The sequence below is a fragment of the Eutrema salsugineum genome, unplaced genomic scaffold, assembly GCF_000478725.1.
Source record: "Eutrema salsugineum unplaced genomic scaffold, Eutsalg1_0 scaffold_16, whole genome shotgun sequence".
In the NCBI taxonomy this organism is placed as follows: domain Eukaryota; kingdom Viridiplantae; phylum Streptophyta; class Magnoliopsida; order Brassicales; family Brassicaceae; genus Eutrema; species Eutrema salsugineum.
The window spans coordinates 3,841,863-3,869,496 of NW_006256858.1; the positions used below are offsets into that span (position 1 = coordinate 3,841,863).

General features: G+C 36.6%; 1 protein-coding gene across 1 annotated transcript; it reads right to left on the reverse strand.

The window, feature by feature from the left end:
* Nucleotides 1-290: 290 nt before the first annotated feature.
* LOC18020982 (serine/threonine-protein kinase ATM) lies at nucleotides 291-27,183 on the reverse strand. The gene is made up of 79 exons (XM_024158056.1): nucleotides 27,065-27,183; nucleotides 26,253-26,361; nucleotides 26,018-26,161; nucleotides 25,409-25,570; nucleotides 25,114-25,309; nucleotides 24,866-25,022; nucleotides 24,611-24,747; nucleotides 24,429-24,516; nucleotides 24,007-24,110; nucleotides 23,594-23,692; nucleotides 23,468-23,524; nucleotides 23,187-23,268; nucleotides 22,626-22,700; nucleotides 22,019-22,060; nucleotides 21,872-21,942; nucleotides 21,582-21,630; nucleotides 21,369-21,440; nucleotides 20,757-20,912; nucleotides 20,567-20,653; nucleotides 20,313-20,494; nucleotides 19,337-19,919; nucleotides 19,171-19,242; nucleotides 18,844-19,014; nucleotides 18,639-18,764; nucleotides 18,068-18,195; nucleotides 17,461-17,617; nucleotides 17,306-17,352; nucleotides 17,163-17,226; nucleotides 16,916-16,990; nucleotides 16,602-16,721; nucleotides 16,217-16,402; nucleotides 15,821-15,942; nucleotides 15,674-15,743; nucleotides 15,451-15,578; nucleotides 14,901-15,042; nucleotides 14,656-14,796; nucleotides 14,461-14,559; nucleotides 14,322-14,368; nucleotides 13,638-13,824; nucleotides 13,333-13,554; nucleotides 12,803-12,874; nucleotides 12,426-12,495; nucleotides 11,717-11,834; nucleotides 11,497-11,620; nucleotides 11,139-11,273; nucleotides 10,769-10,882; nucleotides 10,230-10,277; nucleotides 10,033-10,137; nucleotides 9,797-9,883; nucleotides 9,027-9,344; nucleotides 8,619-8,731; nucleotides 8,199-8,265; nucleotides 8,038-8,112; nucleotides 7,343-7,465; nucleotides 6,920-7,084; nucleotides 6,755-6,853; nucleotides 6,376-6,527; nucleotides 6,057-6,261; nucleotides 5,737-5,784; nucleotides 5,539-5,622; nucleotides 5,342-5,425; nucleotides 4,510-4,590; nucleotides 4,308-4,397; nucleotides 4,153-4,215; nucleotides 3,787-3,927; nucleotides 3,648-3,704; nucleotides 3,500-3,559; nucleotides 2,986-3,080; nucleotides 2,693-2,801; nucleotides 2,452-2,541; nucleotides 2,245-2,324; nucleotides 2,082-2,160; nucleotides 1,941-1,987; nucleotides 1,768-1,867; nucleotides 1,261-1,392; nucleotides 1,039-1,173; nucleotides 887-952; nucleotides 626-769; nucleotides 291-520 (listed from the first exon to the last, which is right to left on the reverse strand). Exons 1-79 carry the CDS (start codon nucleotides 27,131-27,133, stop codon nucleotides 443-445), a joined length of 9,078 nt encoding a protein of 3,025 aa, XP_024013824.1. The 5' UTR covers nucleotides 27,134-27,183; the 3' UTR covers nucleotides 291-442.
* Nucleotides 27,184-27,634: the final 451 nt, after the last annotated feature.

Genomic DNA, 27,634 nt, shown 5'->3' on the forward strand with positions numbered 1-27,634 from the left:
TTAAAATTTATGCCCAATCTGCCCAGTTTATCAGATCTTGTTCTTCATCCTCTTGTTTCTAGTTCCAAAGCTTATGGTGAAAGTATTGGTGAAAAAGTTTACTTCAACCTTAAAACCCTCCTGAGTTTATGATAGTTCGTAAAGCTTTTCTTTCCTGCAGTTTTCTTGGTGGCTTTGATTGTGTGTTTGATATATATATATTTTTTTGGAATTTGGATTTGGAATTCTTACATTCATGTTTGGAGGTGTACTTTGAGGAATATAAGTTCTAAAATTTCAAGCTACACGAACGATAAAATAAACAAATAAGAATGCTCCCCTTACACTCCTGCGCGTTATACAAAATTTGGCAGCCAAGCATTTTTGAACTTTACATAAAGATTAGATGTCTTCACTATCTACAGACCAAAAATTGGAGAAAAATGTAGAAGAAGGTTGTTGGTTACATCCAGGCTCCCCAGCCAGGGAACATATGGGATAAACGATCTGTGTCAATTGCATCTTGTATTAGTTGCTGTGCCTACAAAGCAACAAGTGTTTTGAACAAATACACTCAGTTAACTTGTGAAACCAAGAACAACTTTGTTTTAACTTTTGATAAAAAAGAATGTCAAAAAAACCTTACCTGGCCATGAATGCTTCTCATCTCACCACCCTCATAGCCATCAAGTTTTTGCTTGACACGCATCAAGGCACGTGCAGCATCCTTGTTTCCTTCGAATTCCTCTTGTAATCCTTCCAAGTTCATGCCATCATAATCTTCAGTTTCCTGGATCAAACACACCTTTCTGTGAGAAACTCGACAAACAAGTACAAAAATATATACTAATATTGACAGGACAAGACAATGAAGTGGAACACAACAATTTTCTGCGGCACGAAGTACCTTCTGTCTTTGCAAAGCCTTCAAGGGGGACAAGGCCCATTTGTACAGAGGATCATGTATAAAAACCTTCAAAACAAATGACCTTGATTTGAGCATTCAAAATATGTTTTTATACTTTGAACATCCAAAATTAAACTTTAAGATCGGGTTACCTCAACAATTGTAAGCAGCGCCTCCTTATTTGTTCGCATCACAGACAGGGTTTCTTCACAACATCTCCTGAAAACGCCTTCCACTCCTGTGATACCCATTCCATCAATTATGTCCCGTGTCAGCCTGAAAGGTACCTGCCAAATCAGGAAGAAACTGAACAAATGAGAATCGTGCAGATGCCAATTAAATATGTAAAGAGAGCAGATGGAAAGGAACACTACCCGTTCAGGAGTCTTGAGCATTAATCCTTGTTCAAAGGCAACTCCTAGATCTATGTGGATAACTTCTGCTGTGGCTTGATCGATTAAAATATTCATGGCATGACGGTCACCAAGACCAACGATGTACCCAACCTGATATCAAAACAAATCCCAAATGTTCAAAAGGAGATGTATAAGAAGGAAAATTTATATAAATCTATTTCAGGTGCCTCAACTAAGTATACTACCATGTCCTTTTACTGTATATCAACACAAAAGAAAAAAAAGAAGAAGAAGAGTTGAAATAGGATCCAACACCCTTCTTCACTGAACACTTGAGATTGAAAAAGTGGCAGCTCTCTTTTGTTTACATATGGGCATTTAAGAAAATGTATTCCACTTTCTCTGATAGCTTATTTCATGCCATTTAGAAGGGTATGAATGATTTTTTCGGTTATATATGCTAAACTACCCATCCATTATAGACTGAACGAGAGAATAAATATCATCAAATATGGATACACTTGCCATTGAAGTAGCTGCAACACTACGCGTATATGCAAGCCTCTTCACAAACCAGTCAGCAGGCTGCAGGAATTTTTCCAAGAAAAAGTAATGCATGACAGGCCTGCAAAAGGGGATGGATTTGTCAGCTACCAACTAGTACTAACGGAGTAAACACGGTTTACAAAGAAAGAAACCTGAAGTTTGTGCAGACATCCATGAAGGCTTTGCGCTTGTCCTTTGCCTACAAGCCACCAGTCACCCCAGATTATTTGAGAAAAACTACCAGATGTAAATGAAGGCCAACTAAGAAGATCTGAGAAATGAAATGCGCTTACACTCGACATATGTTCTCGGCATTTAGGATATTTCCAGTTTCCAATGCCATAACGACCATGAGCGCCCTCACTCCTTGAGCTGTGATTTGATATTCAAACAGTCACGACTTGGAAGAGTAATTGTTGTACCATGTATCTAGAAATACTAATTTACTAGACCAACCTTCCTATAAGATAATCTCCAAGTGGAATTGTGCCATCAACCCACTCAAGAACACCAGCGCTTGGAGTAAATGGAATAACCTGAGAATATGTATATACAATATATATATATATATATATAGTTATAAAAGTATTTGAACTTACTGAATGGATCAAATTTTCTTTAAAGTTACGGACAAGCTCTTGTAGATAGATTAGAGAGACATACCTTGTATGTGCGTACAGCTAATCTTCTCTTCCATGTGTCCCGGTTATTGTGTAAAAAGGTATTGACGAGCCCAAAAAATTGTTCCATAACCTGCAAACAAAAGGTACACACTTTGCATAACTAAACCATAGTATATGTAAAGCTTGACTAGGTCAGCGGGTTAAAAAATTTCTGCCAGTAGATGGAGCAGTGCCACATCACAGACATTGCAAGTAAGTTAAAAAGATCCCGAAACTCTTACAGCATCTTGTCTGAGGTCATCATTGCCGGATTTTGCAAGTTGTTTATATTTCCGGCCATCAGAGCCAAAGCATTCAACTACTTTTGGAGCATTAATACCATTCATCACTCTGCATATCCAAAGGCGTGGTTTCATTTAAGGTATTATTTTAAACTATAAATCTCAAAGGAACTTGTTAATATCATTCATACCATTCATCACTCTGCATATCCAAAGGCGTGGTTTCATTTAAGGTACTATTTGAAACTATAAATCTCAAAGGAACTTGTTATATTGATTGAGTAGGGACTTACGTAACAGAATCTGATAAACCTCTGAAAAAAGGGAACGACCCTTCATTGTATTGGCAGCTACGATCAACAGGAATTGTAGCTGTCACTACAGGTACCTAAACTCAAATACAGCGAAAACAATACAAGTTTGACAGATATGTTAGAAGCATAGAGAAAAAGCGGAATTCAATATCTGAACCAAGAAGGAAAATGGAAAATGGACAAAGAGAAAACGATATCGCCACTATTCTTCAGCAAAGAATTGATCTTGTTAGGAGTTTCAACAGACGCAAAACAGTAAAAATGGGAAAAAAACAAATTCGGATCAGACCAACAAATAGGACAACATTGCTAAACAATTATTGAAAAATCTATAGCTTGCTTTAAATTTTCAATTGTATGTACAGCCTATCAAAATGACCCACCGAATGTTTCTTAATTTCCAAGAAATTTATTATCTTGATGTCAAAATTTAAAGTCTGAAATTCCATACAAATGATAAGAATGAAAATAAATAATTAAGGGGCGTGCTTACAAGTTCCAACTGTTTCACACTACGAATCTCTCTTGGTAGTGCTACCCTTTTATTGGTATCCTGCAAAAGAAAGAGTTCCGCAAATGTTAATTGGGTTCAGGAAACGGCATAACAAAACACTTCCTCTATTCTCAAAGAATTATCAGACCTCTCTCCTCGTTTCAAGCTCTGCAAGCTTGATGTAGATATCTACCAGTTGTTTCATCTGAAAAATAAAAATCAGGATTTGCTGATAAGTAACCAGGCAAAATAGTCTATAATGCATACTAGATGAAAATAAGGTTTACTTGTGTAATCATAGGCCCATGATAATGTGATACATCCTGCAAGAGATGCTCTGCTGCAAGCTTTTTATCCGTATCAACCACGAAAGAATTTCTACTACGTTGGTTATCCTTGATTCGGTCACCGTTTGCCAAAGCCAGAAGCTAGAACAAAATAAAAATAAAAATACAGCATTTAGAAACGTATCTTCAAAAGAGATAGACAAATTCACTTGCGAATAATGTAATTTCCATGGCACGCTACACAACACAACAGACTTTATTGTGTTCACCATACTTGAACAGATTCGAGATGTCATAGGAATCTTAGCAAACAGGAACAAACAAAACATAAAGAATAAAGAAGACGGAGAACATGTTCTTCAGAACCTGTAAGATAGTATGGTATGGATGATCGATGGCCATTTTTCTGACAAGTGAAACCAGAGCGGACTGCAAGTGGTAAATCTTAGAAATTAGCTACACACCATTCTGGTCTTAAGTTTTTTAACTTTCAATGACAACCAAGTTAAAATGCATTCCACCTGAAAGCTGTTAGATCCTGATTCATCTCTAGAACTGCCCAACCTTGAAGCAATTTGATAAACAAGTGGTACAAATTTGTAAGACTGAACCTGCAAGAACGTTTAAGGAGATGAAGATTGGTTAATTAAGCAAGAAAATTGGAGAGATAATAAAGACTTCCTCCTCTATAACAGATAAAATCTGACCCCATCAGTCAAGTACCTTACTGATGGTGCTCAACATGTTATCAATCACATTTTTCTGGGCGGAGAGATTAAACCACATAGAAACTAGTCGAAAGACCTGTAGAAAGAAAAATTAGTTCCAACAATGTTTCCGTATTTCAAGAACATAATGGGATACACCACGTTTCTCCTAATTCTCTCAAATATCTTTGTTTAAGGCCAGAGAAAACTCTGAGTACCTTTCTTGGATGTTTTGTTAGACAAATTTGGACATGGATCCCAAATAGAAAGCATGTAAAGTATATTTGGTTTTAAAGGTCACTCTATCATGAATCTGGCGTATGTAGGTACTGTACAAGCCGATATTTCTTATTAAGCACTGAACTAGAGATCCACTGTTCCAAATGAAACTTAAACTAATCTACATGCAGAAATTATCAAATGTATTTCGACACGTACCCAAAAACCAAAGGAAGATCGATATGACCGATAATTATATGAACACAAACCCGACTAAGAATATCAACAAGCAGCTAAAGACCGCAATCCAAAACAGGAAAAGAGAAGACATGTTAGACCACTAAGACGACCAAAGAAACCAACGTTGCTCATTGATAGATGTTAAAGGATAATTATGAAACCCAACTATGATTAGATGTAGAGCGAAGAACTTACAGTAGCGAAACATAGATATGCATATTCACTAGATGTTGTAACCTAACAATTAAAAATATTTTCTTCAAACTGTCCATATTTGACTCTAAAGCCAATTCAAACACTTCCTCACCTGTTATGAAGGATGGAATCTAGGTACTAATTCACATCTTACATCATATGCATAACCTCACTGAGATACTTAGAAAACATACCACTCGGACATCATACTTGTCACCAATTTCCAGACAACGTTGATACCCCTCCAACGCAAGTTTCAGAAAGTTATCCCTGTCAACCTATGCAATTGAGGAGAAAGGGAGAGATAACGTATCAGTAAATATCACCCATCTAGAAATAACCATGACTACTTTTCCACAGAAGCCAGATTGTCGGGCGGAATAAAGAATACCTGCAGTTTTTCTGCCTCTTCCTTGTCCATTGTTAGTTGCTTCTGCAGCTCTTGAATCTTTAGTGAATAGTCAGCTTGTTCCCCCTAGTACAGTAAAATGAAAAATAAATTGAGAGACTTGTCAGACCGGCAATCATACTGTGCTTTGCAAAGAGATTTGTTCAGAGATCAAACAAACAGAGGTAGACTACTACTTGCCTTCTTTGAACTTTTAAACCGTTTAATAAGCACCTCCAGCTCTTTCGTCTGAAAAATTAAGCATACGCTAGTTAGTTTTCCCCCCACAACCGAAGAAGAACAAACTTTAGAGTTGAAACTGTTTAGAATTGTAACTGATTACAGCAAAGAAAAAGATCATTCACTTTTATGTGCTCATTTGTGATTCATTTATTTGTGCCTGTTTAGAAAGATAAACAATAGGCACTTTCTACGCAAAAAAGAGCTACAGAAAGAAAAAGAAACCAAGTTTGGCTATGTCTATGAAAAAATAGAAATTTGAGTAACCAAAAGGTGGAGACCTTGTGTTTTCGCAGCCGCATTGCAGCTTGCCATTCACTGGAGGAGAGTCTTTCCTCATAACTCTTAAATAGAGCATCTGCATAATGAGCCAGATGAAACCAAGTTTGGCTCTGTTTTTCTACCAACCTTTTGCAGATCTCGGAACTCTGTTTTTTGGCAAGCGAAACTGCAGGCTTGAGGTACTTCTCTAAAATTGTGCTAGAGCTATATCCAAGAGAAAACAAAAAAGGAACCGAGTTGATATTTCTACAAAACGTTCATGACGAGCACAGATGGAAGCTACTTTCAACAAAAATAAAAGTGTAATAATTTATTTACTTGCTAGATCTGGTTTCCGCTAGCCATTTCCCAATCAAACGATATATATCTGAAGCCTCTTCTTTTAATTGATAATTTTGTAAGGTGTAGCTAGCCAGACTGATGGCAACTTCATGCCGCCCTTGGGCATGTAATAGCTTTGCCTCTTCAATCTGAAAAAGCAGAAAAAGTTACTGGAAAGCATATCTCTAGTTGATAACCTGGTAATGTAACTACTAGATGATGAAAACATGTATGGTATGCCTTCGTTCAATACGAACATTTTTATGTCCTAGGTCACAGCTATCAGAAAAATCTGGGTAGAGATATGTACAATTCAGGAGAAAAAGGAGGAAACTAAAATTCCACAAAACTTGAAAGGTTAGTCATAAAGATGTACCCTTCCAAGCCAATCTGAAACGGGTTGTTGTCCATCACTTCTCGAGCAAAGAAACTTGAACTCATGCAGAGACGCAGCTGCATGAGAAAACCTTGATCCCTGAAAACAACTAGTGTTGATCCACCGCATTTTACTACAAGTGATATTGTAGAAATTCATACAAACCTTGCGATGTAACGAAGCAGACTGCAAAAGATGTTGCATGGTACATTCCTCACATCCCAAGATTTGGAGGAGAACTCGCCTAAATGCGATAAACGGCTCCAACAAATTCATGTGCAACTGAGTTTGCGTAATAATAGAGTTCCAATCCTTATTCAGCCAAGATAACTGTAGTTCATAATATATTATCGCCTTAGGAAACATGATTGTCTCACTTAGCTTCCAGATATTTTGCGCATAAACATATGTGTGCACAACTACCTTGTTTCCAAGACTAAAATCTAACTGGACACGAAAGATCCTATAAAACCTTGGTGTTTTTCAACTTCTGACTTGCTACGTATAACATAAATTCTTGAAGCTTGAAATCATTCACTAGAGGCTACTAAATAACCCCTTGATAAAAGAAACTATAGGGGAAAATACCTGCTCCATTGTTGGAGTCAAGGGGTCTCCACATGCCAATTGTTTGACTGGATAGCCATTAACACTTTCATGTGACGATGTCGTCCAGCGGAGATCCCAAACAAGTCCAAGATGATAAAGAATCTGGACATGATAAAACATCCAATAACAAGAAAGTGTTTCGATAGAGAAATTTAAAACCACTGTTACCAAAGAGACCCGAAATCTTGAGCAATTTATATACATTTTCCTAAGATCTCAAATGAACATGCAATTTGCATTTACAAATCCTACAGCTTGAAAACTCAATTTTAATATAGAAATTGCTCAACAGATGCATATTTTAGTCTAAGGGATATAGTTTTATGAGGAAAAGAGGTGTTTATTTTAAAAGGTGAGCATCACTGCATAGAAAACTTTTGGAACTCCCAGCACCTGAAATAAGTAAATTTTCATGTTCTACTGATGGTTGCAATTACTTAGGATTATATCCATCAAACTTGACAGCTCTTGCAGAGTAATTGACTAGTCAAAATCAAGATGACCTTAACCAAAAAGCGAAAAAGTTTGGAACTCAAAGAGTGTACCACTATCCAAAAAAAAAGACATTGAACAATAATGAGTGGAGTGTAATCTTGGTGAAATTATAATTGGCATCCAAATGACAAGATGATGGAAAGGTGTGTTGTGCTTTAATGTCAATTTAAATTGCATACCTGAAGTTTCAGTACTGTTGAGTATATAAATTCAGTGCTTTCTTCGCTTGCACGAGAAATGGACAATACAAGCTCCTGAAAAGGACAAAAGCACATATTATTAACAGATAGAAGCCTGCAGCCTTCCAATCCAATGGTGATAAACTAAAATCATGCATTACCTTCTTAGCATCCTTCAGTTTTCCATAAAATCCATTGCAATCCCCTTCTTGCAATGCTCTCAAACACCTGAGAAGTAAACATGTAAAGAGAGAACAGGTTTCAGACTGGAGCTAGTGTCACATGTGTAACGTTGCGGACTTTTCAAAACTAAAAAGGACTTTATCCAAACTGACTTTTGATACTAGAACATGGCCCAAGAAAGAAAAGCCAGAGACCAGCAATTTATGGAGGTTTCAACTAATCTATTCTAAAACTCCTCTGTAACATATCATTCCTTAAAAATAAAGGTCTAAGACCCGCGGCAAAGTCAGTGTTGATAAGATGTCAAGTAAATTTGGTATAATCCAGAGTTATGAAAGGGAAATGTATCTAATGGCTAAAAATATCATCATCGGTACATAAGAGTAGAAATGTGTTACCAGTGCAGATTTTCATGATAGTTATTGTTCTTGACGTGTTGCATAGGTGGGGAGTGCGTTTGTGAATAAAGTAAAGAAAAATCCCATTTTCCTGCACGCCATGCAGCCTCATACTGCAAGCAAGAAGTCAATTTGCAGCTGAATTATCACGTAAGCCCCACAACTAAAGTATCACAGCTGAGTCTTGTTCGACTAGTTAATAGTTAAATCAGAATTTGGGTCAATTATCCAACCAAAAATTTACTATTTGGTAAATATTGATGCCAAGGTACTCCCTCAAGATCTTTGATTTATTATATCGTTTCCTCTATCCCATGAAATATATATGTATTAACCAACAACCTTGTTTAGACAACACACTTCCATGTATTGGAAATAGGAGAAACTTAACCAAATCAGGATGTATACCTGCAATTCGACGAACTCTGGATCATACTGAAAGCATCCTTCCCGGGAAGTCAAGCCCCGGCAATACAGATCCAGAACATGCATACAGCCTGTCTGTTGCAACGACCTAATGAGCCCTTTGAAAGGTTGTCTCTGGACCTCCCCTTCACCAAAAACAGAATGTTGCGCACTAATTGTTGGCTGAAAATGTTCCACTTCTAGATTTTGAGAAAAGCTACCAGGCACCACCATTTTCTGTGAACGTGCTTGCAAGTCATAGTACTCGAGTGCCCTAGTCCAGTTTCCCTCGTGCTCAAATGTGGTTATTTGAGCAGACAACTTTCAGATTGCATCCATGAAACAGAAATAGGAAGTGTTATTCACATTTGTGAAACCAGCAAAAGAACAAAAAGTACTGCATACAATGTGGTCACTTCATTTCCTCCTGAACATACTAGGCATAAATGTTCTTCATTGTTCAGTAGTAACAATACATAAAGAAAAAAGAAAAAAAACTAACATCTAACGTTTCATTTGATAATCAAAATATACTTTTTAGTTAGTATAGTTTTCTCACTATTTTAGTTGTAATATTATATTTGGACCCTTTACACTCATCCTGACAGCAGCCGTATCATGTTAATCTTCTCACAACATTCTTACAGTAGGTAACGAAAGGGCTAATGTTACCCACTTTCAGGCAATTACTGACTAGTAAACCATTTCCAATAGGCAAGAGTATTTATCCGATGCGTACTCTATAGGACAGACTTTTAGTATCAGAATCGAACCTTGTTTGAATGTATAACCCCATACAAGCTGTCAGGCTCATTTATTCTTGTAATTGCAGACACAAGAATCTCAACATGATCCGGCAACTGTTGACCACAAAGAAAAGGAAAGCTTAGAAAAGGGCAAAAAAACCACTTTCTCTACCACAAGAGATCTTGCAAAAAAACTCTTACTGGGTACAATATTATGTAGTTCAATAATCCCCAATGGATAAGATGTCTTCTTTATACATTACCTTATCATGATAAGAAAAATCAGGATCTCCGAGGCTTAGACTGCCAAATTTCTCCTCACACCAATACTCCACATACATGGAGGCGGTCAAATAGGCACCACAAACCTAAGAAGACGAAAAGAGTTACATACAGCAAATAACTTTAGAGCCTCTACTTTCAAAAACTGGTTGATGATTCAAAAGAGAGGATGGCTCACTACTGCTGATCTGGCAGCAACGAGATAATCAATGGAAAGCCAATAAACCTGATCAACAAAAGTCACTATGTATTAAAAAGATAATATAGGAAACAAGAGGTCAAGAAAAGTAACACATGCTTCAAATTAAAAGCTAGAGGAATAACTGATTAGGGAACTAGCGCCATATGGAAAGATACAAAAATATTTAGCAAAAAGAATGAACGAAAGAGTTAATACCAAATGGCGTTAATCATAGAAATAGCACACAACTGACAGATATAACTTTTTTTTTGCATGGTTTTAATATAAAATTAAGTTATTAAACCTCGATGTTCATATTTGAAAGAAAATAATTCGTCTTATATGAAATAAACATACAACATAACAAGAAATAGTAATCAACAATGTGGAAAGTGTGCCACCTATCACATTTCCTAGAAAGCATAGTGGTTAATCATTTATATTTGGGTTAAATATAGTTGTAAATCTTAGCAGGAAGCCAAAATCACTCAGAGAAGTAGATATTCTAATTGAAGTTCATATAATAAAGAGTACACCTTATCCCAATTGGCAGTTATGGACGCTGCCATTCCATTTGATGCTGTTTCCACATCTCTAATCTTAGCAGCTGTGGAGCAAGATCTTGAACTGTAGCTAGAATGCTTAGCATTCTGCAAGAACATTTCAAATGTTTGTTTTGGTCATCTCCCATATTTCGGAATATTCTTTTTATATGACAAAAGTCATATGATATCATTCACTATAAAGAGGATAAATATAGCAGAATATCCTTACTTACTTCCCATGAATAGTATAATTTTTTCAGTTATTGGTGTTGAATCCTAGTTCTTATGCAGGAAAACATTTTTTTCCGTAATTTAAAAGAATATTAATGCAATTAGGTCAGAGCAAAACATTTAACCTAACCTTTTCTCTCTTAGTTTGTCCAGAAAAAGTCGACCTTTCGAGGACATAACACATCCGCAGTTCATTCAGGGTATTTAACATAATCTGCTTCGACTTTGTTAGCTTGTTCGAATCAATGAAGATATGCTCTTTCACCTGCCCAATGGGGATCACAAGCTTTAGCCGAAGTCACCAATAGTTCTCTACAAATGGTTATAATTCTGTTGCAAAAATCAAGATGGGGAGAGGAACAGTACACAAGGGAAGTGCATTGGTTCAAGAAACAGAGATATACAGAGAAGAAACCATGCAAGCGGGTGAAAAAAGGAGTATTACTGGTAAGTTTTGGATGATTCACCCAACAAAAGGCGAGAGCTACCTGGGAAGTAATTAATTCATGTAAATTGATATCTGTCCTTATCCTTCCTGCAAGACTAACAATAACACTTGGAAATAGAAGCTCAGAGATTTCAGCTTTCAGCATTGCTATGTTCTGGCACAACCTGGTAAACAAAGCAGTAGAAATAATCCACTGAGTGCAAAATTTTACTTGAATATTTTAAGTGGATAACTCTGCTAAGAAGGAACCAAACAGATACCTTATTGGGACATCCTCACATAAAGCGATCATACAGTACACAAGCTGACAAATCCATCTATCAAAGTTTTTATTATCTGTGGACCACACTTCAGACTTCTCCAGTGAAATGTTCTCAGCTGACAGCGCCCAAAATGAACCATTCTTGAGTAATTTTAAAAATAGGAAATGGAGCATGAATGAAATAATTTTAGAACTGACATGTCCATGTCATGTGCAGAATGAAATAGAGGTGTTTAGATATTCTAATTGAGTTCTCAAAAATAAAAAAAAATAAAAAAAAATAAAAAAATAACGCAACTGGATTCACTAATTATCCCGGCATATATGTTCTGAAAATCAATCAGGACAGCTTTGCAGGATTGCAAGCAATAGCCAAAAAGATTTCATATGCCTATGTCTTATCAGTAACCTCCGTTTTTTGTTTTAGGTTGCATCACGAATAAGATGGTCAAATAATACAAATGGTAGCCTTCATTCAGTAACAATGATTTCAGCTTTCAATTATTTCGAACGAAGCACCTACGTCATAAAACAGGACAATGAAAACAAAAAGCATCTAGCAGGGCCAACGGTTCATAGAACATACATAGAATTATTTTTTTTACGTGGGATTACTAACATTAACCATGAGATGAGATGCCTACACGGATATTATGTCTTCTAAGATCTTTTCCATAACTTTAGGATTCATGGAATAATTAAACTACCTTTAAACTGCTTTTGGCTGTCCAGTAAGCTCCTTTCAACTATGTCAAGGTTCACGCATCTGCCATGTACCTAACAAAAAAAAATACATATCTGAGCAGGCAGGGAAGTTTTAAACTCCGGACACCCAAACAAGAATGGGGAAACCTAATATATATACATCGTTAAATATTGAATGGATTCACAGTTCATTTATATATCCATAAATCCTAATATGAATCTTGAAATAAAATTTGCACAAGTTAAGTTTCTGAAGAACCAGATCTTATAAACTCAAAAGTTTTACGGTGCACTATTTAATCCTGCCCATGTGAACAATTCACCACTGCAAGAATTATCTAGCTCAAGACCAAAAAGCTAATGCGGAGAAGAAACTTACCTCAATCAAGGATCTCTCAGAAGAATCGAGAGATGATAATGCTTGTTGCCCCCTTTCGGTTGAAAGAATTCCCTAAAGCAAGGAGAAAGGGATATCTATATAAGCAAAATGAAAATTCTAAAAGAAACAATTGCAAACAATAGCCTTTCCAGACAGGCGGAAAGATATTACAGAATAAATCCTTGGAGATAAGTACCACCCCTCAAGTGATAGACAACTGGGAAGGTGATTACACATCTTTTGACTAAAATATGTGCATAATAGTAGATTACAAATTATCAATAGATCGGAGCTTTGACGAGGTATAAAGACGAGAAAAATAGTAGTTTAGCAGGAGTGTATGAAATAGCAGAACAAAAGTAGAGGCTACTGCAGAATCGAGAAAAATCACACCAAATTAGATCATAGCCAAACAATACGCTATTTAGAGGCACAATCGTATTTGCACAGGAAAATCGAAAATCTATTGAGTTGACAAAAGATAAAGAGCACGGTCAAATTTGGATAGGTAAGAAAGTTAGAAAACTGACCCGAAGGGTTTGAGACGTTATGTCAATAATCTTTACAGAGTCATCCAAAAGATACTTCTTCAGAATTTTCAGCAGTACGATAAGGGTTTCATCGGATATGCCATTCTCCGTAAAAGATCTGACTTTTGATCCAGTATTGTGGCTAGCAAATTGAAGATCATGCATCGAGCCCAACTCCCCAGGAAGATGAAAAACAACAGTGTGAGGGTCCCCAATACCAACCTACAGTTTATATGAGAAAATAAGACCAGTTATTCAAATTTGCAAAGCAAGAGATACTGACCACAAAAGAGAATGACAGATACCCTGGAAAGAAAATCTGACACCAACAATCTCATACTATCTGCTTCATCTGAGGAAGACACACGGACAAGAGTCCAAACAGCATTTACAATTTCATCGTCAGAATGCCAAAACGTATCTGCTGTTTTTACATTAGTCTCTTCTTGAGAATCTTCAGTAGCTATGAGCTTGTTGTGCAGTGCTTGGAGACTGCAAGGACATGATAAGTTGATAAATTTACAGCAATTTGATAAGAAAAGAGGACTAATAGGCAATAGACTCTCGACAAAAGCTTCATTGGCCATGTATCAAATTTGTTGCTATCAAGGTAGAAGCCAGATCGACAAAGTAGAAAGACACAGAATCTCTGCCTTCTAAATTAACTTTGTAAAACAGACACCTAAATCAAACATGTCACTCGTGAGCACAACCATGAAACTTGAAACAAATAAGCTCAGACATCGACCCATCCACATAAGAAAAAAGAGCCAAAAACGAACTACTAGAAGTGAGGAAAAAGTTTATCCACTTGGCTGCTGTTTCTTTGTGTAAGTAGAAAAACCACAGCCCTCTAAGTGAAATAAAAAAACGCATACTTAATCTTAATTCTACAGTTAACATCACAAGCAAAGCATGACACTTAAGGTAGCATTATTGCATATCTCAGGATGATTTAACTCATGAAAGAATAAAAGATAGAATGATACCTCCAGGAAAGGAATCTCGGTGGAAGATAACAAGATCTTCTAGCACACTGTTGTAGCGGAACAGGAAAGAAACCCATAATTGGATAGTGATAAAAATTCCAAAAACTATGTAATTAGTGAAAAATGCAGAGTGCTTGACCTTCAACAGATGATTCCTTGGAGAATAAGCTTCGCATATTCTGATGTGTGATTCACGAATGCTTTGAAAAATTTCTATATCGGGAAATAGTTCTAAATCCTGAAAAAGAAAGACAAATAACAAGCATAAATTTCTCGATAAATTCTTCCACGGGTAAGACCAAAAGGAAGGCAACTTCAAAGGTAGAACGCCTACTCTGATATCTTCATCAAGAGAAGGTTCAGAATTAACAATTAGCTTGTGTAGCAAATTTACGAGTTGAGATGACTTAGAACCCGAAACTTTGGAGTCTGCTTCAGCATCGATGCAGCACGTAACTAGCTTTGAGACCAAAAACTAGAAGAAAAAAAAAACAGCAGATGGAGAAAAGTAAACAGCTTTTACAAATAAAAAAGTAATAAAAATAGTGGAACGAAATAATAGCATTAAGTAACACATACCTGGAGTTGGTCACCAAGTACACTAACAATTTCTTTGGCAGGATTGCTTTTGAACGAATCCAGCAAACAGGAAGCTATACTACAACACTGGTCTTGTAATGAAGGAGAGCCGATAAATTGTCCAACAAGATTGAATATATAACTGAAAGAAACCACAGTTAAAAGTCAAAAATAGAATTCAACCGTCAATGCCATCGAAATTTAAATTTAGAACTGACATCAATGTTTATAATCAGAAGAACTTAGCAGTTTCATACAAAAATATTAAAAGAGGAAGATACTCTCGCCAAAAGAAACACTATGCAAAGCCACTGATCGGAGAAGATATTGTGATAATCAGTGTCTTACATTTAGCAAACGAGTTCAAGAAAATAGCAAAGCCGAATCAGGTAAAAACTACACCTTCTAACATCAAAACTCGAGAAAAGAACCCCACTGGTCAATTTCATTGCTACCTCAAACTCAGTAAGGTCCGAAGAAAGCCAATTTCGTGTTAAAGAATTTGAATACTACCAATCTAATAATTAAACAGATAGACAATTTTGCTCACTTTAAGGAACTTGGAACAGAAGCTCTATGACCAAGAGTAATAGTAAGCTCTTCAAGCGCAGCCAAATGATGACGGGTATGTCTGTGATGGCATGCGGCTGACATTCTATAATGTATTTCCGTGATGAACTGCCAAAAAAACAACAAAAAATATTGTGACTGAAGTAACAAACTGACAAGACCATTGCTATCTCGTGAAAAACTTCGGTAAATGAAAATTTTACCATGAACACCCTATCTGGGCGAAAAACGTTAATCCTGTCAATGACGGCCGCATTCTTAGGACAATCAGTGCTGCATAAACCAAGTAAGATCTTATAAAAGGAAAAACTAAAACAAAAGGTCAAGATCGAGTAAGCAAGATCTGTTACATTTCCAGAAAACCATCCACAATTGTTTGAACTGCACGAGAAATGGTGTCACGAGAAAAAGCAGGAACTGGAGGTTCTGGGGAAGCGGAAGCACGTGATAAAACAAAACTAACAATAGACACCTGAAAATGAAAACAGAACAGGGTGCCAATTATAGATTCAATACATTATAATTGAGATATATTAAATTTTCTGAAACTAGGATCTCCGACAAAATGAATGTAAAGCATCAACTATTGATCTTGTTGTTGACAATGCTTTGGTCTTGGATCCGAAGGCTTGATAAGTTGTAACTAGCTGATCAGACTAGCTAACTAATGGTATGATGGAATTCTCCACCACAAACAACAAAGACAGATTGCTGGAATCATGAGTCAAATGTTACAGGTACCATACCATATTCCGTTTAATGAGCTTATCCCTCTCATTCTCACTGATTTCACCCACATACAATATTGAATTCTGAAGCACCATTGCACCTTTATCACATTCTGAAGTTTTACTACAGTGCAATCCCATACATATCGAAAAGATTGGAACAAAATTTTCTTTGACCAACACAGCCACCGGTTGGCCAGCCATCTGCAAATTGTAGACAGTGTCACTACATTGAGATCGGAGAAGTTCAAAAGACTGACACAAAAATAGAAGAAAACAATCAAAAGGTTTTACATATTTTAAATTTCACTTTAAAAAATCTTTTAAGTCTCTCCATAAACTGATATTGTAGTTATTCGAAACATCTACTTATCTCCATAAAGATAAATGGAAGCACCCTTACCTTAGCTACCCATTCAAGGTTAGTATGATCTTCATGCAGAAGAAGAGCTGGGAGTAGCCAGTGGGAACAAAAGTGGATGAAATACTTTGGTTCGGCATTTAGAATGAACAGCTGACTTGTCTGCAACAAAGCAACCATCAGATTATATAGAATGCTAAAATGTACTCATTCCATTCTGATAACTGCCACAGAGCATATTGCTGGACATCCAGAAGCATATGTCGATTTTTCATTCTTTCCCTGGTAATTTACTTTGATTTTGTAGTCATAAACTGTGCGCTATCTGCAATATTGTATGTAACCTAGCGGCATACCTCAACAAGAGCAGCTAAACTGACACCACATGCAATCCAGAAAAAGAGGATCGGCCCCAAGAGTTCTTCCAGGTACTGACAAACCAGTTTAAAAAAAGATGGAGATAATGTCATCACAGTAGCATTTACAAGGTTTAGAGGTAATTAATGTAAGGTAAGTCGGCTTATAGCAGAAAAATGCAAAAATGAAAAGAACATTTATCATTCAGGTACCGAAGAAATAAAGAAAGAGAATCAATAATAACACCTTGAACCTAGATGGGTAATGGAGTTGTGCTGATAGATTGTCAAGTGCAGCAATGATTAATTCCCTAGTAGGAAAAAAGGGCAGATAAGTAGAAGAACATTTCAAGTAAATAAAAAACAGTAATAATTACAAGAGAGAAATACCTCTGACAAGGATCTATAGCTGAAATAGCGCACATCATAAAAACAGCCTGCGTTTTTCCCATTAGGGAATACGATGTTAATACTTAATATACAGGTAACTGATTGTATACTAAAAATAATTCTAAGAACTTAAGACAAAATGAGTAAAATATTACTTGTAATTCTATGTTCTCACTGTGATAAGCAAGGTGCATAAGAGTAATAATGACAGTCTCCATTTTTGGACGAGGCTGCGGACCAGCAGCCAGAACATTCCTTGCAGTGACAAGTTTTTCCTTTGAGGAGGTTACCAATATAATACCAAAGCTAGAGCTGTAAAAGAATATGGGAAAAATTTAACAACTAGTAAGGTACTACAATCGGAGAACAACATCTGTAAACGGTGATAAAACTAAATTATTAACAACTGATGAGGTACTTCAATCTAACCGTATAATAATGGATACTACCGAGGGTAAGAAAATATTTCAAATAATGACTAGCTCTGTGAAACATCAGAACTTACAGAATGCTGATCTTCATACGAGTCACAACCAATAAAGAAAAATGATATTACAGAACTTTGACAGGGTTTTCAAGAAACGATAAATCACTTTCTGTCCACATCAAAGAAAAATCAGCCTCTTTCTCTTTTAATTCTTTTTTGGCAAGCCACAAAAATCTGTAGAAACGGGTATCTAACATTTTTTCTTACTAGGAGAACACCGTACTAAAAAAGCCATAGGGTAACAATAATTTTGAATAAAAAAACACCAAACTTACCAAATATCTTGGAACAATGCCTCGTGACCATCCCATGTCTGGAATAAAAGCCCAATTTGTCTTGCCAGGACAAACCTCACCCGATAATCAGAGTCATTTAGCATTAATAAAAGTCGCTCAATCATTGTCTGTACAAATTAAAACAGAAATCCATGAACTACATAACAAGAAACTAAGTTAGATATGAATTCCACAAGGAACAGAGTAGGACATTTAACTGTAACTGATGTGAAATTCCAAAATGACAAACAAATTAGCACTAATGGTAGAACAAGGAAACTGTCGCTAACTCGTCTTTAGTCCTAAGAAGGGATATGTTTATAGTACACACAGTGTAGTTTCTTTACTGGAATATTTTCGCTACAAATAATGAGTGCAAGGAAATTTTCACATTTTCATCTGCAAACAACAGGAATTATCTTATCTGAACAGAATGTACAAGGAAATCCTATCCTTCAATTTCGATGGTATATCACATGTAAACTAAGTCAAAACATTGGTGTGCTTATAAATATTGCATATGCCAGTTCTTCTTGTCCAAGGTACAAGTGGGTTTATGAGAAGTAGGTACCTGACCAATCTGAGGATTAAGCAAGACAAAATCACATATAGAGTTGATAAGCCTCACACGCCCAAACCAGCCCAAAAGACCAAATTCAGAAATTTTATTCACCATTGCGCCAAGTTGGACAAAGACCTGCACGTTACTTGGGCAATGAATCAAGTAGATCATGGAAAATAACCAAATACTCAACTTAAACAAGAGAAGGTACTACCTGACAACTTTCTCCTTCTTTCAAATACAAATCACAGTTTGTTGCGAGTCCAGAAGAATCCATTCCCGAGGATGATAAATTTTTAAGTAAAAGATGCAAGGCAGTGACTATATTGAGACAGTTACGCTTGTTCTTTACTTGTGTGTTAAGCATGCCATTCAAGAAAATAACCTGTAAAATAGTGAAACGAAAACCCGTAAACACAACAAGGCCCGAGTAAGGGGCGCAGCGGGTGGGGAAGAATCGACGAGGAATAATAGTGGAAATGTTGATATAAAATCCTCTAAATTTCCACAGCAAATTTAGATCAACAACTGAATTTCATACCAGTTCATTAAGCTTCGGCATAGAAGTCAAGCATGAAAGCTGGCATAGATGATAGAGTATATTTTCCAACACCTGCAAATGTAAGCAGTCGAACAATATGTTTCGGTAAGGTCACGACAAAAGCTTGAGATATTCATATGTGAAACAAAAAAAAGAAAGCTAGTACCTTAGGATCACATTCCTTCTCCATAATACTATATAGAACATCCCATGTAGGAAACTGAAGTACCGGAGAAAAACATGAGATAAGTGATATCATGCCCAACTTCCAGTTCCTCGTGGAAACTGGCACGCCGGGAACAGCTTTTCCACCACCAGTTATCAGATCGATCTCTTTAGTGTCTTCAGCTAGATCCAAATCCATATCTACAATCCTGCCAACTCCTGGGGAATCAGATGCTAACGATTTCGAAGGTATAGTGTCATATTGGGTATTCCATGAGTGATCAGTACATTCTCCGAAAACTTTAGCAAAAGACCGCAAAAGGTTCTCTAAGGAATGAAATACAGCATCATAACTAGTTGCAAGAAGATTTTGGTCTCTGTTGTTGGTGAAGACAGGAGAACTAGTAAGAGACCTCAACGAAACTATTATAGAACTCTTCTCATTAAAATCTGAGCCAAATCCCAAGGGACTAAGCCTTTGAAAATCATTGAGGCTCTTTAAAACTGCTTCAACAGCGTAGTCCAGGCTTTCTAGCAAATATCGGCATCCTTTTAAGAAGAGCGAAGTGCTTCCTTTACCCTTCCTGGGAAATAAAAACGAAAACTCAACTGACTGAAAGAAAAGTTCACACAGAGAGATACACATTGAGCTAGTTTATCGCCGGTGAAGCAACAATCATTACCACCTCTTAGACACCTATTCTGAAAAATAAATAAAAAAATTAAGTATCTCAAACTACACGACTGCTTCTGAAAAGCTACATGCATAGAACATGGTGACACTACTAACAGAACAAAGCCACATCTACAAGTGGGTGTTGACCATCTGTCAAGATTATTTATGAAACCTTAGTTATAAACTATTTACATATCTTAAAGGAGTGAACTATTTCGATATAGAATATCTGCCAAGGCACTAACAATATCAGTCATTCAAAAGTTTAAGAAAATACCAAGAATAGGATGAGTTGACTAACCTTGTAATATAAAAACCATGCATAAAATGACACAACAGAGAACATCCAATAAGGATGTCAGACAATGATCCTTTCTCAGTGTCCGAGGTAACGCTAAGAAAATAGATTTCCATGTCATGAAGCAATGGATCTCTTAATACTAGAGGTAGTTGTACTCCATCAGGAACTCGGCAACTAGAGATCTGATAATACAAAGAACGAAAAAAATGTCAACGGAGAATTCAGTTCAGAAGAAAAAATTAAGGATCCTCCACCTTGCTAGAATTGGAGCAAACTCTTGTTAGAACCTCCACAGAGCATTCAAAGAGTCCAAATATTCTTTCTTGTTCAACATCATCCATCTGGAAAATAAATAAAAAAATAGTGAAGAATTTCAGTATTAGTATTGCAAACTTTTCTGAGATGAAAATTATTCAATCTTTAAATAACAAACATAACAGGCACCTTCACCACATTATTCACCACTTCACAGGCATCCCATTCAGATGGTACTGGAAGATGTTCCTTAGGTAATGGAAGTGAAGTTGTGAAACCAGCACATAGGGAAAAAGCAGCTGCTGGTAGAAGCCGAACCATTCTCTCATTCAGTGTCAAACGACCCTAGAAATGTATAAGCCATAAGCAAGATCTCCAGTATTATCGTGTGGTACAATGAGGTACACACCATTCGAGACTTCTAATCCAAAATGTTGTAATTGACTTAGTGAACATGATTAGATTCCTAATTCTAATCTCTTATGATTTTCATTTTCAAAAATCAGGTAGAAATAGAATGCCGCTCTTACTGCTTGGCAAGAAATAACAAAAAAAAAAAAAGAACATAATATTTTACTGCCTGAAGTTCAGTGCTTAACTATGACTCATAGAATTATGCCACGATCAATCGTATGGAGCAAAAAGAACTCGGAAGAATGGGTTGGTTTGGTCAGATCGTAGACAACGCTTTCTCTACGGACGGTAGAAGGTATCACAAATCATCAGAACAACAAAATGATTACTGATGAGATACCTGTTCCAAATATACTTCTACTCTTCTGGAAAAAGAATGGAAAGTACCTTCCAGCTAAGGGGGCCACAAACTGCTCTAAGGATATTGCGTCGAAGATGTAAATCATCTTGCAAGTTTCCCTGCATAAATGTATCTATCAGTGATAGGAAAGAGCCATGATGATATTAGACCTTTTCAAGATTTGAAGATTTAGCAATCAAGTCAACATAAGATAGTAGATACCAAGACCATACAGTTCCTGTGAGAGCCAGTTTGCTTACCTGGCAACCCATACGTGAAAAGTAACATGCAATGAAGTACAAGGCCGGCCTGAAAAAAAAAAAGTTATAATTCTTTAGTTGACAGAAGAGCGATTCAGCATCTATTAATTCCAACAGTTAAACACTAATTAATCTTGTGGAAGGAAACAATATAACATCTTTAAATAAAAAAAGATGTATCCAAACTCATCTTGATTAGTTTCCACAGGAAAAGTGGGGCTCTAGCCTATAAGCACCTAAGGAATTAGCTAAACATCATGCTTACGAAGGTTTGAGGATGACAGGCTTACTCAGAGGGTATGTGTCTGAATAATTGGTGATCCCACACTTCTTGAGGCAGAATCCCCACGTTTATGTGGTTCTGGAAGAAGGGACAAAAATATTAAGAGGATATACATCAATATAACTTGTGTTACAAATATTATTGACAGACTCACACTTGAAATAATTAATCCAAGGAGCACCAAGACAGCATCAACCTGCATTAAAATTATGATTAGGCACCATCGCTAACCAGAATTGCATCAGCCACAAGTACGTACATTTGTAGCTACTAATCAGCTAAGCAAAGCAAGTAACTGAAAACTGCTTAGCTACAAGCACCCTTAAATAGGTAACCAAGAAACCCCGTGACCTTGATCCCCATCAAAGACGACTCTAGCTTCTTTACCTAGATGTTATAATACCAGCGTGTGACCAATTACCAAAACTATTACATGACGTAAGAACATCATTTAAACGGTAAATGCCTAGAAAAGAGATACTGAACCACTAAAACACTAACGTGTGATCTCACACAAATCACTGGAGAGGCGATTTTTTTCACAGTTCAAGAGATGTTAAAAAGGTTTAAATATTTAAGTTTTAAAGTTTGTCTGTTACCTACATAAAAGCTTAAGCTTCATTGGTGGAAACTTGTTTGCTACCTAGTGTTCAGGGTTTTATAATACTTTCTCTAGTTTCGTCCAACAGGAGCAACAGTTTTAGAGGAAAGCATACACTGAGTGAAACAAGAAAGAATGAAAGTATGTATGTACATCATACAATTTCACTCATGCTGCTGAATGTTGCTAGTCCATGGACTAAAGAACTCCAGATCAATTGCCAACCACGATCGAGCTGCAAAATAATGTAATTTAATTAGACCAGAAGCTAACTACAAAGAACATTAGAGTCATAATATAATTTTATATTAAGAAATAGTTTCAGCAAACATAAAATCAAAAGTCATAAAGATTCCCAGAACTCAAGCAGCAAATGTAGGATAGCAAAAGCCTAATGATCACCTGATTTCAATCAAAAAATGGTCACATGATTTATTACATCAAACTGAGTCGAGCTTAACTTGACATCAAAAGAAAAATCTTATATCTGAATAAGCCTTTCTACACCAAAAAGGTCTGCTAAGATGCAAACAGATACAAACAGAGAAACAATATCTTTCCTCAATTTCTCCACGGTGTAATTGGATTCAAGTATTAATTTTTATTTTAGTAACAGCACCAAATCAACTTTAAACCTCGCCAACCCATGTTTCTGTGAAAGCTCTAACCTATCATATGTGTATCAGACTCACACAGACAGAAAGGCAGTAAAGGCAGGTACCTCACTTGAGGAAACAGATGATTTTGATATGTCCATAGTAGTATCTGGTAGTAATAAACTAGAAGAGAGCCCTTGCAAACTCCTTCAAAAAGAAATAAAGTTTCACAAAGTAAGATATAGGATCAGAGAACTAAAACTTAAAATTTTAAAGCACACAAAGATCCTAAGTGCTTCATATCGTTTACATATCCTTTTGTATTAAACAAGGAATATTTGCAAATATATGAAGGAACTTGCTGCAGAGTCAGAATCATAAACACCTTAACGCCATTAAACCGTACCTTAAAGTCCATAATAGACCATCATACGAACGTCTCATACTGGCATCCTCCAGAAGTCTGTCATGTACAAGATTAAGTAAACCAAAGCAGTCCACTGTTATAATTAAGTACAAGTTCCTAATTTACCTCTGAAAGTTTGTGCAGATGGCTTCAAACCAGTAAATAAGGAGATCCTTGTTGATGCGGGTACAATAAGTCCGAACTAGAAAACCAAAAGCAGCACACCTGGACAAAGCTTATGTACTTCATTCCACATATTCATAATAAATAATGTTTCTAGGTAAAGCAGGGAGCAAAGAAATTAAAAATAGTGCAAGGACAGAACCTAGACTGACAGAAACAATAGAGACCTTAATAAGAAATGTGATATGCATTGACATTGCTCCAGCATTACAGAGTGGAATGAAGTTACGTGTCAATAATACACTCATCAAAGGCATTCTTATCATACGGCTACACATATATCTAGAAAACAACTCTCGCAAAGAAGACATCAGCTGATTAGATACGCTCTAATGTTACTCTGGTCAGAAACATACCACAGCCATTTTCCTTCAGTAAGTGCCTCCACCAGACGCGATGCAATATGTTGCCTTCGAGCTCGTTTCTCTGTCAGTGATGGTCTTGTAGTATTGACAACTGCCTGCCAAAGTTATGAATATCAGCAAAACAAACGGACACAAACACATATTCAAGTATACAAAAAGGAGTGAGCAAACATGCATTTATGTGACGGGATTCAATTGACTGTTAAAAAAAAAAACTATTCTCAAAGTATACAAGATCAAACTTCGCTGCAGACCAAAAATCATTCAGAAGATCATAATGCAAATCAATTAAAAAAAGGTGCTGAAGATAGATGAAGCAAAATCTAGACACTGCTGAAAATAAAAATAAAATGGTCGATGGAGTTGGAACTCTGTTGTGAAGAACATAATAATTTGAATTTTAAACCAGGTACCCGGTAAAGCACATGTGCAGCCAACTCAACCAAGCTATTCTGATAGCTGCTCAATGTCCCAAACTTGTCATCCTTGGTTGAATCACCCCTAAATAATTTTTTTATTCAGAAATCCATAACTTCACGAGATGTGTAGAAGTTAAGAAGTCATCCTTGGAAGAGGAAACGGAGAAAAGATATACCATGATGCAGAACTTGATGAACTACCAAGATCCAGTTCACGAGTAACCACGTCCAAAAGTTGTTCCACCAGAGAACTAGATTCACTAGAGCCCCTTGTCAAATTTAGTTGTAGCCTTCCATATGAAGCAAGTATCTCCTATAAGGTAGAACAAGAAGACAAAAGAAAAACTGACTTAGAACATGAAGCCGTACTAAGAACAAAATCACGTGTGTAACAAAGGGCTACCACACAACAACAACAACAAAAATATAACCTTAAGATTCTTATCATGGGTTGTTAACCAGAAACGGAAAACAAACTGTTGAGCTGCATTATGAATTTCCAATGACAAGGAGCCTATATTAGGACCATCTTTCAGCAAGAACGAATTTACACATTCAATAAGCTTGCGTGAGAGCTTTCCCTCATCCCTAGAAATGTTATAATAGATTAGTATTTAATTATTACTTGCAACGGAGGGTATAATCTGAGTGAGACATTGAGTAACAAATAAAATCAGACCTTACAGAAGAGAAGATCTGAATGAGGCCATTCACAATTTCTTCTCGAAGTTCATCAGGATAATCTCCTGGGGGTTTCTCTAGAAGTGACTGAAGCGTAAGGATATAACGAAAAGCCTCCTCCTTCTGGCTATGTTGACCATTGTTTTTCTCGCAAAACCCTGCTTCCACCCGTTCAATGTATAGCAGCACCAAACCTTAAAGAAACAATACGTTTAAAAGATATCCAACACCATACACTCCCTATCCATAAAAAGACTAGAAAATTAGAATATTAAGATTTGTAGAGAACTCACTGGAATATGTCCGCTTCTTCATTTGGAAACGGTACTCCCTAATTTCCAAAAGATGGCGGAGTATGGTTCCATAGTCTGAGTGAAAGCTAGGTGTATTGCTCAAAATATCATGTACATGTGTAAAGAGGGTTTTAGCCATAGATAGCAAAGGAAATAGGACACCTGAGATAAAGAACAGATTAGTTACATAAGCACGGAACAAGATGAAGTCTTGCTAATAAGAGAAAATGTACCATCAAAATGTAAGCATTACGAAACATTTCTGTGAGTAAATAACTAACATGCAGAAAACACGAGCATGGACACATTAGTAAGATGAACACCTAACGTATCTAGTTCCATAAAATCATATTCCATCAATGTTCACATTCTCCCAGCTTCTTCTAAGATTTTCTTCTATAAGGAAACATACAGAAAATTTATGGTTCCAGTAAGTACAGGAAACATTCAAAATCAGATTACAAATTGTTTTGACCAAGAGACTTGATACTTCTGCTCTTCGAATGACATTTTCAAGCGTCTTTGTAAGCACAAAGTAATAATAGGTAACATTTAAAAGCATATTACCATATTTATAACTAACCAAAAAAATAATAATATATTTCTCACCAGGAAACTTGGTTTCTTCTGCTCTCTGAATAACAACTCGAAGCGTCTTTGCAAAAGTTGCCTTGGGCACCCGTCGCTTACTACCTGACACCTCCATTGATACACATTGAAGAAGAATTTTAACCAAAAAGGGCCACGTTTCAGCTGCAATGACAAGTAAAGTGCTTGATTAACTTCAAAGCTTGATATATTGTATAATAGCATCAGATTTTCCGGTGGCAAAATCACTACCTACCATTTGGAATCTCGTCCAACTTAAGCTTAGCCGTGTTTTGCGAAAGAAATCTACAGAAGTTAATTGATCTTTCGCCTTCAAGCCACGTATTCAATAACTTGACTCCATCCTGGACATACATTATGTAAGAAAATTCATCAACATGAGCAACCTTGAAATGGAATATCATTATTGCATAACATCACTAAGGGATAAATACATGGTTCGTAATTTTTTTAGTTTCTAGTCAATGCTCGGGAATTCCTTCTCTGTTTCATGGATTACTTTTGGAAGTCATACAAGTGTAAGAAACTCTTTGCCCCGACATTAAATACCAGCCAGATTCGAAGGAAATAGGCAATTTAATCCTTTTGAACCAGCAGTACGATCAATCACGAAAGTGAACAAAATCCCATTAGCAAGAAGCATCAAAGAAGCATCCAATATTGTAGCAAGGCCTAACTTCAACACAATTTAACTGTCCTGTCACAGATGTTACACAGTACCAGGTGAAGAACACGAAATTAAGTATCTAAACATTTTTCAACGAAACCCCACTAGAGACTAACATAGAAACCGAGTTTGTATTGCAATTTACGGTGCTATAGTTTATTCAAATTCCTTGCATTTCACTCAAAAGCCAGACGAATGAAACCCCAATTTTAACCCATGCCCGAAGAAGGCATTCAGCCACCCAAAATAAAGGAAACGCTAAAGCGTCGTCGTGACAACTCACAAAGTAAACACGCACATGGAGATTCACAAAATTCTAAATATCTCTGCCGATTTTGCCAGGAAACTCAAACGATAAAAAGGGTAAGTGAACAGTTTACTTCGCGAGTTTTGGCTTTATCTGACGAGAGCTTGGAGACGACCTCATGGACATCCCTCGAAGTAACCATGGTCAAATCGAACAAGGGACGTCTACAGCATAATCCGAGAAGACAACGATCTTAGTGATGAAACTGATTTTAAATTTCCGGGGAAAAAGGTTCAGGGTTTATTGACGAGACCGTGGAGGACTCACCGACTAAGAAATGTTTCATATAAGCCCTTATGTTTTTATAAATTTTGCGCATTTGCCCCAATCGAACCGTTAGAAATATATTATTACATCAATTGGCCCCAATCGAACCGTTAGAGTCCCCGTTTTCGTGCATATACCGCCAATTGAACCAAATTATGGCCCCAATCAATCAAATTAATGTAATTGGTTAATGCCCAAATCAAACCACCTAATTCCCCGGTTGATTGGTTTAATAAAGCGCTGAACCGGTTTATTTCCAAATTGGTTTACTTCCTCTGTCTCTGGCCGGCTCTCCGCCTCTACTTGACTACTTCTTCACCATAGTTCAAGCTCTTTTCTTCTCTCTTAAAGATTTCATTTTCTGCCGTCTCACATA

Bases quoted from the DNA above. Each gene is read 5' to 3' on its own strand.
- LOC18020982 (XM_024158056.1), bottom strand. From the start codon at position 27,133: ATGGTTACTTCGAGGGATGTCCATGAGGTCGTCTCCAAGCTCTCGTCA. The intron at 13,555-13,637 runs GTATCTGTCATT...TATAAACTGTAG, and splicing joins TGTCAGATTTTCTTTCCAGG to GTTGGTATTGGGGACCCTCA. The intron at 1,174-1,260 runs GTAGTGTTCCTT...CTGATTTGGCAG, and splicing joins TGCTCAAGACTCCTGAACGG to GTACCTTTCAGGCTGACACG.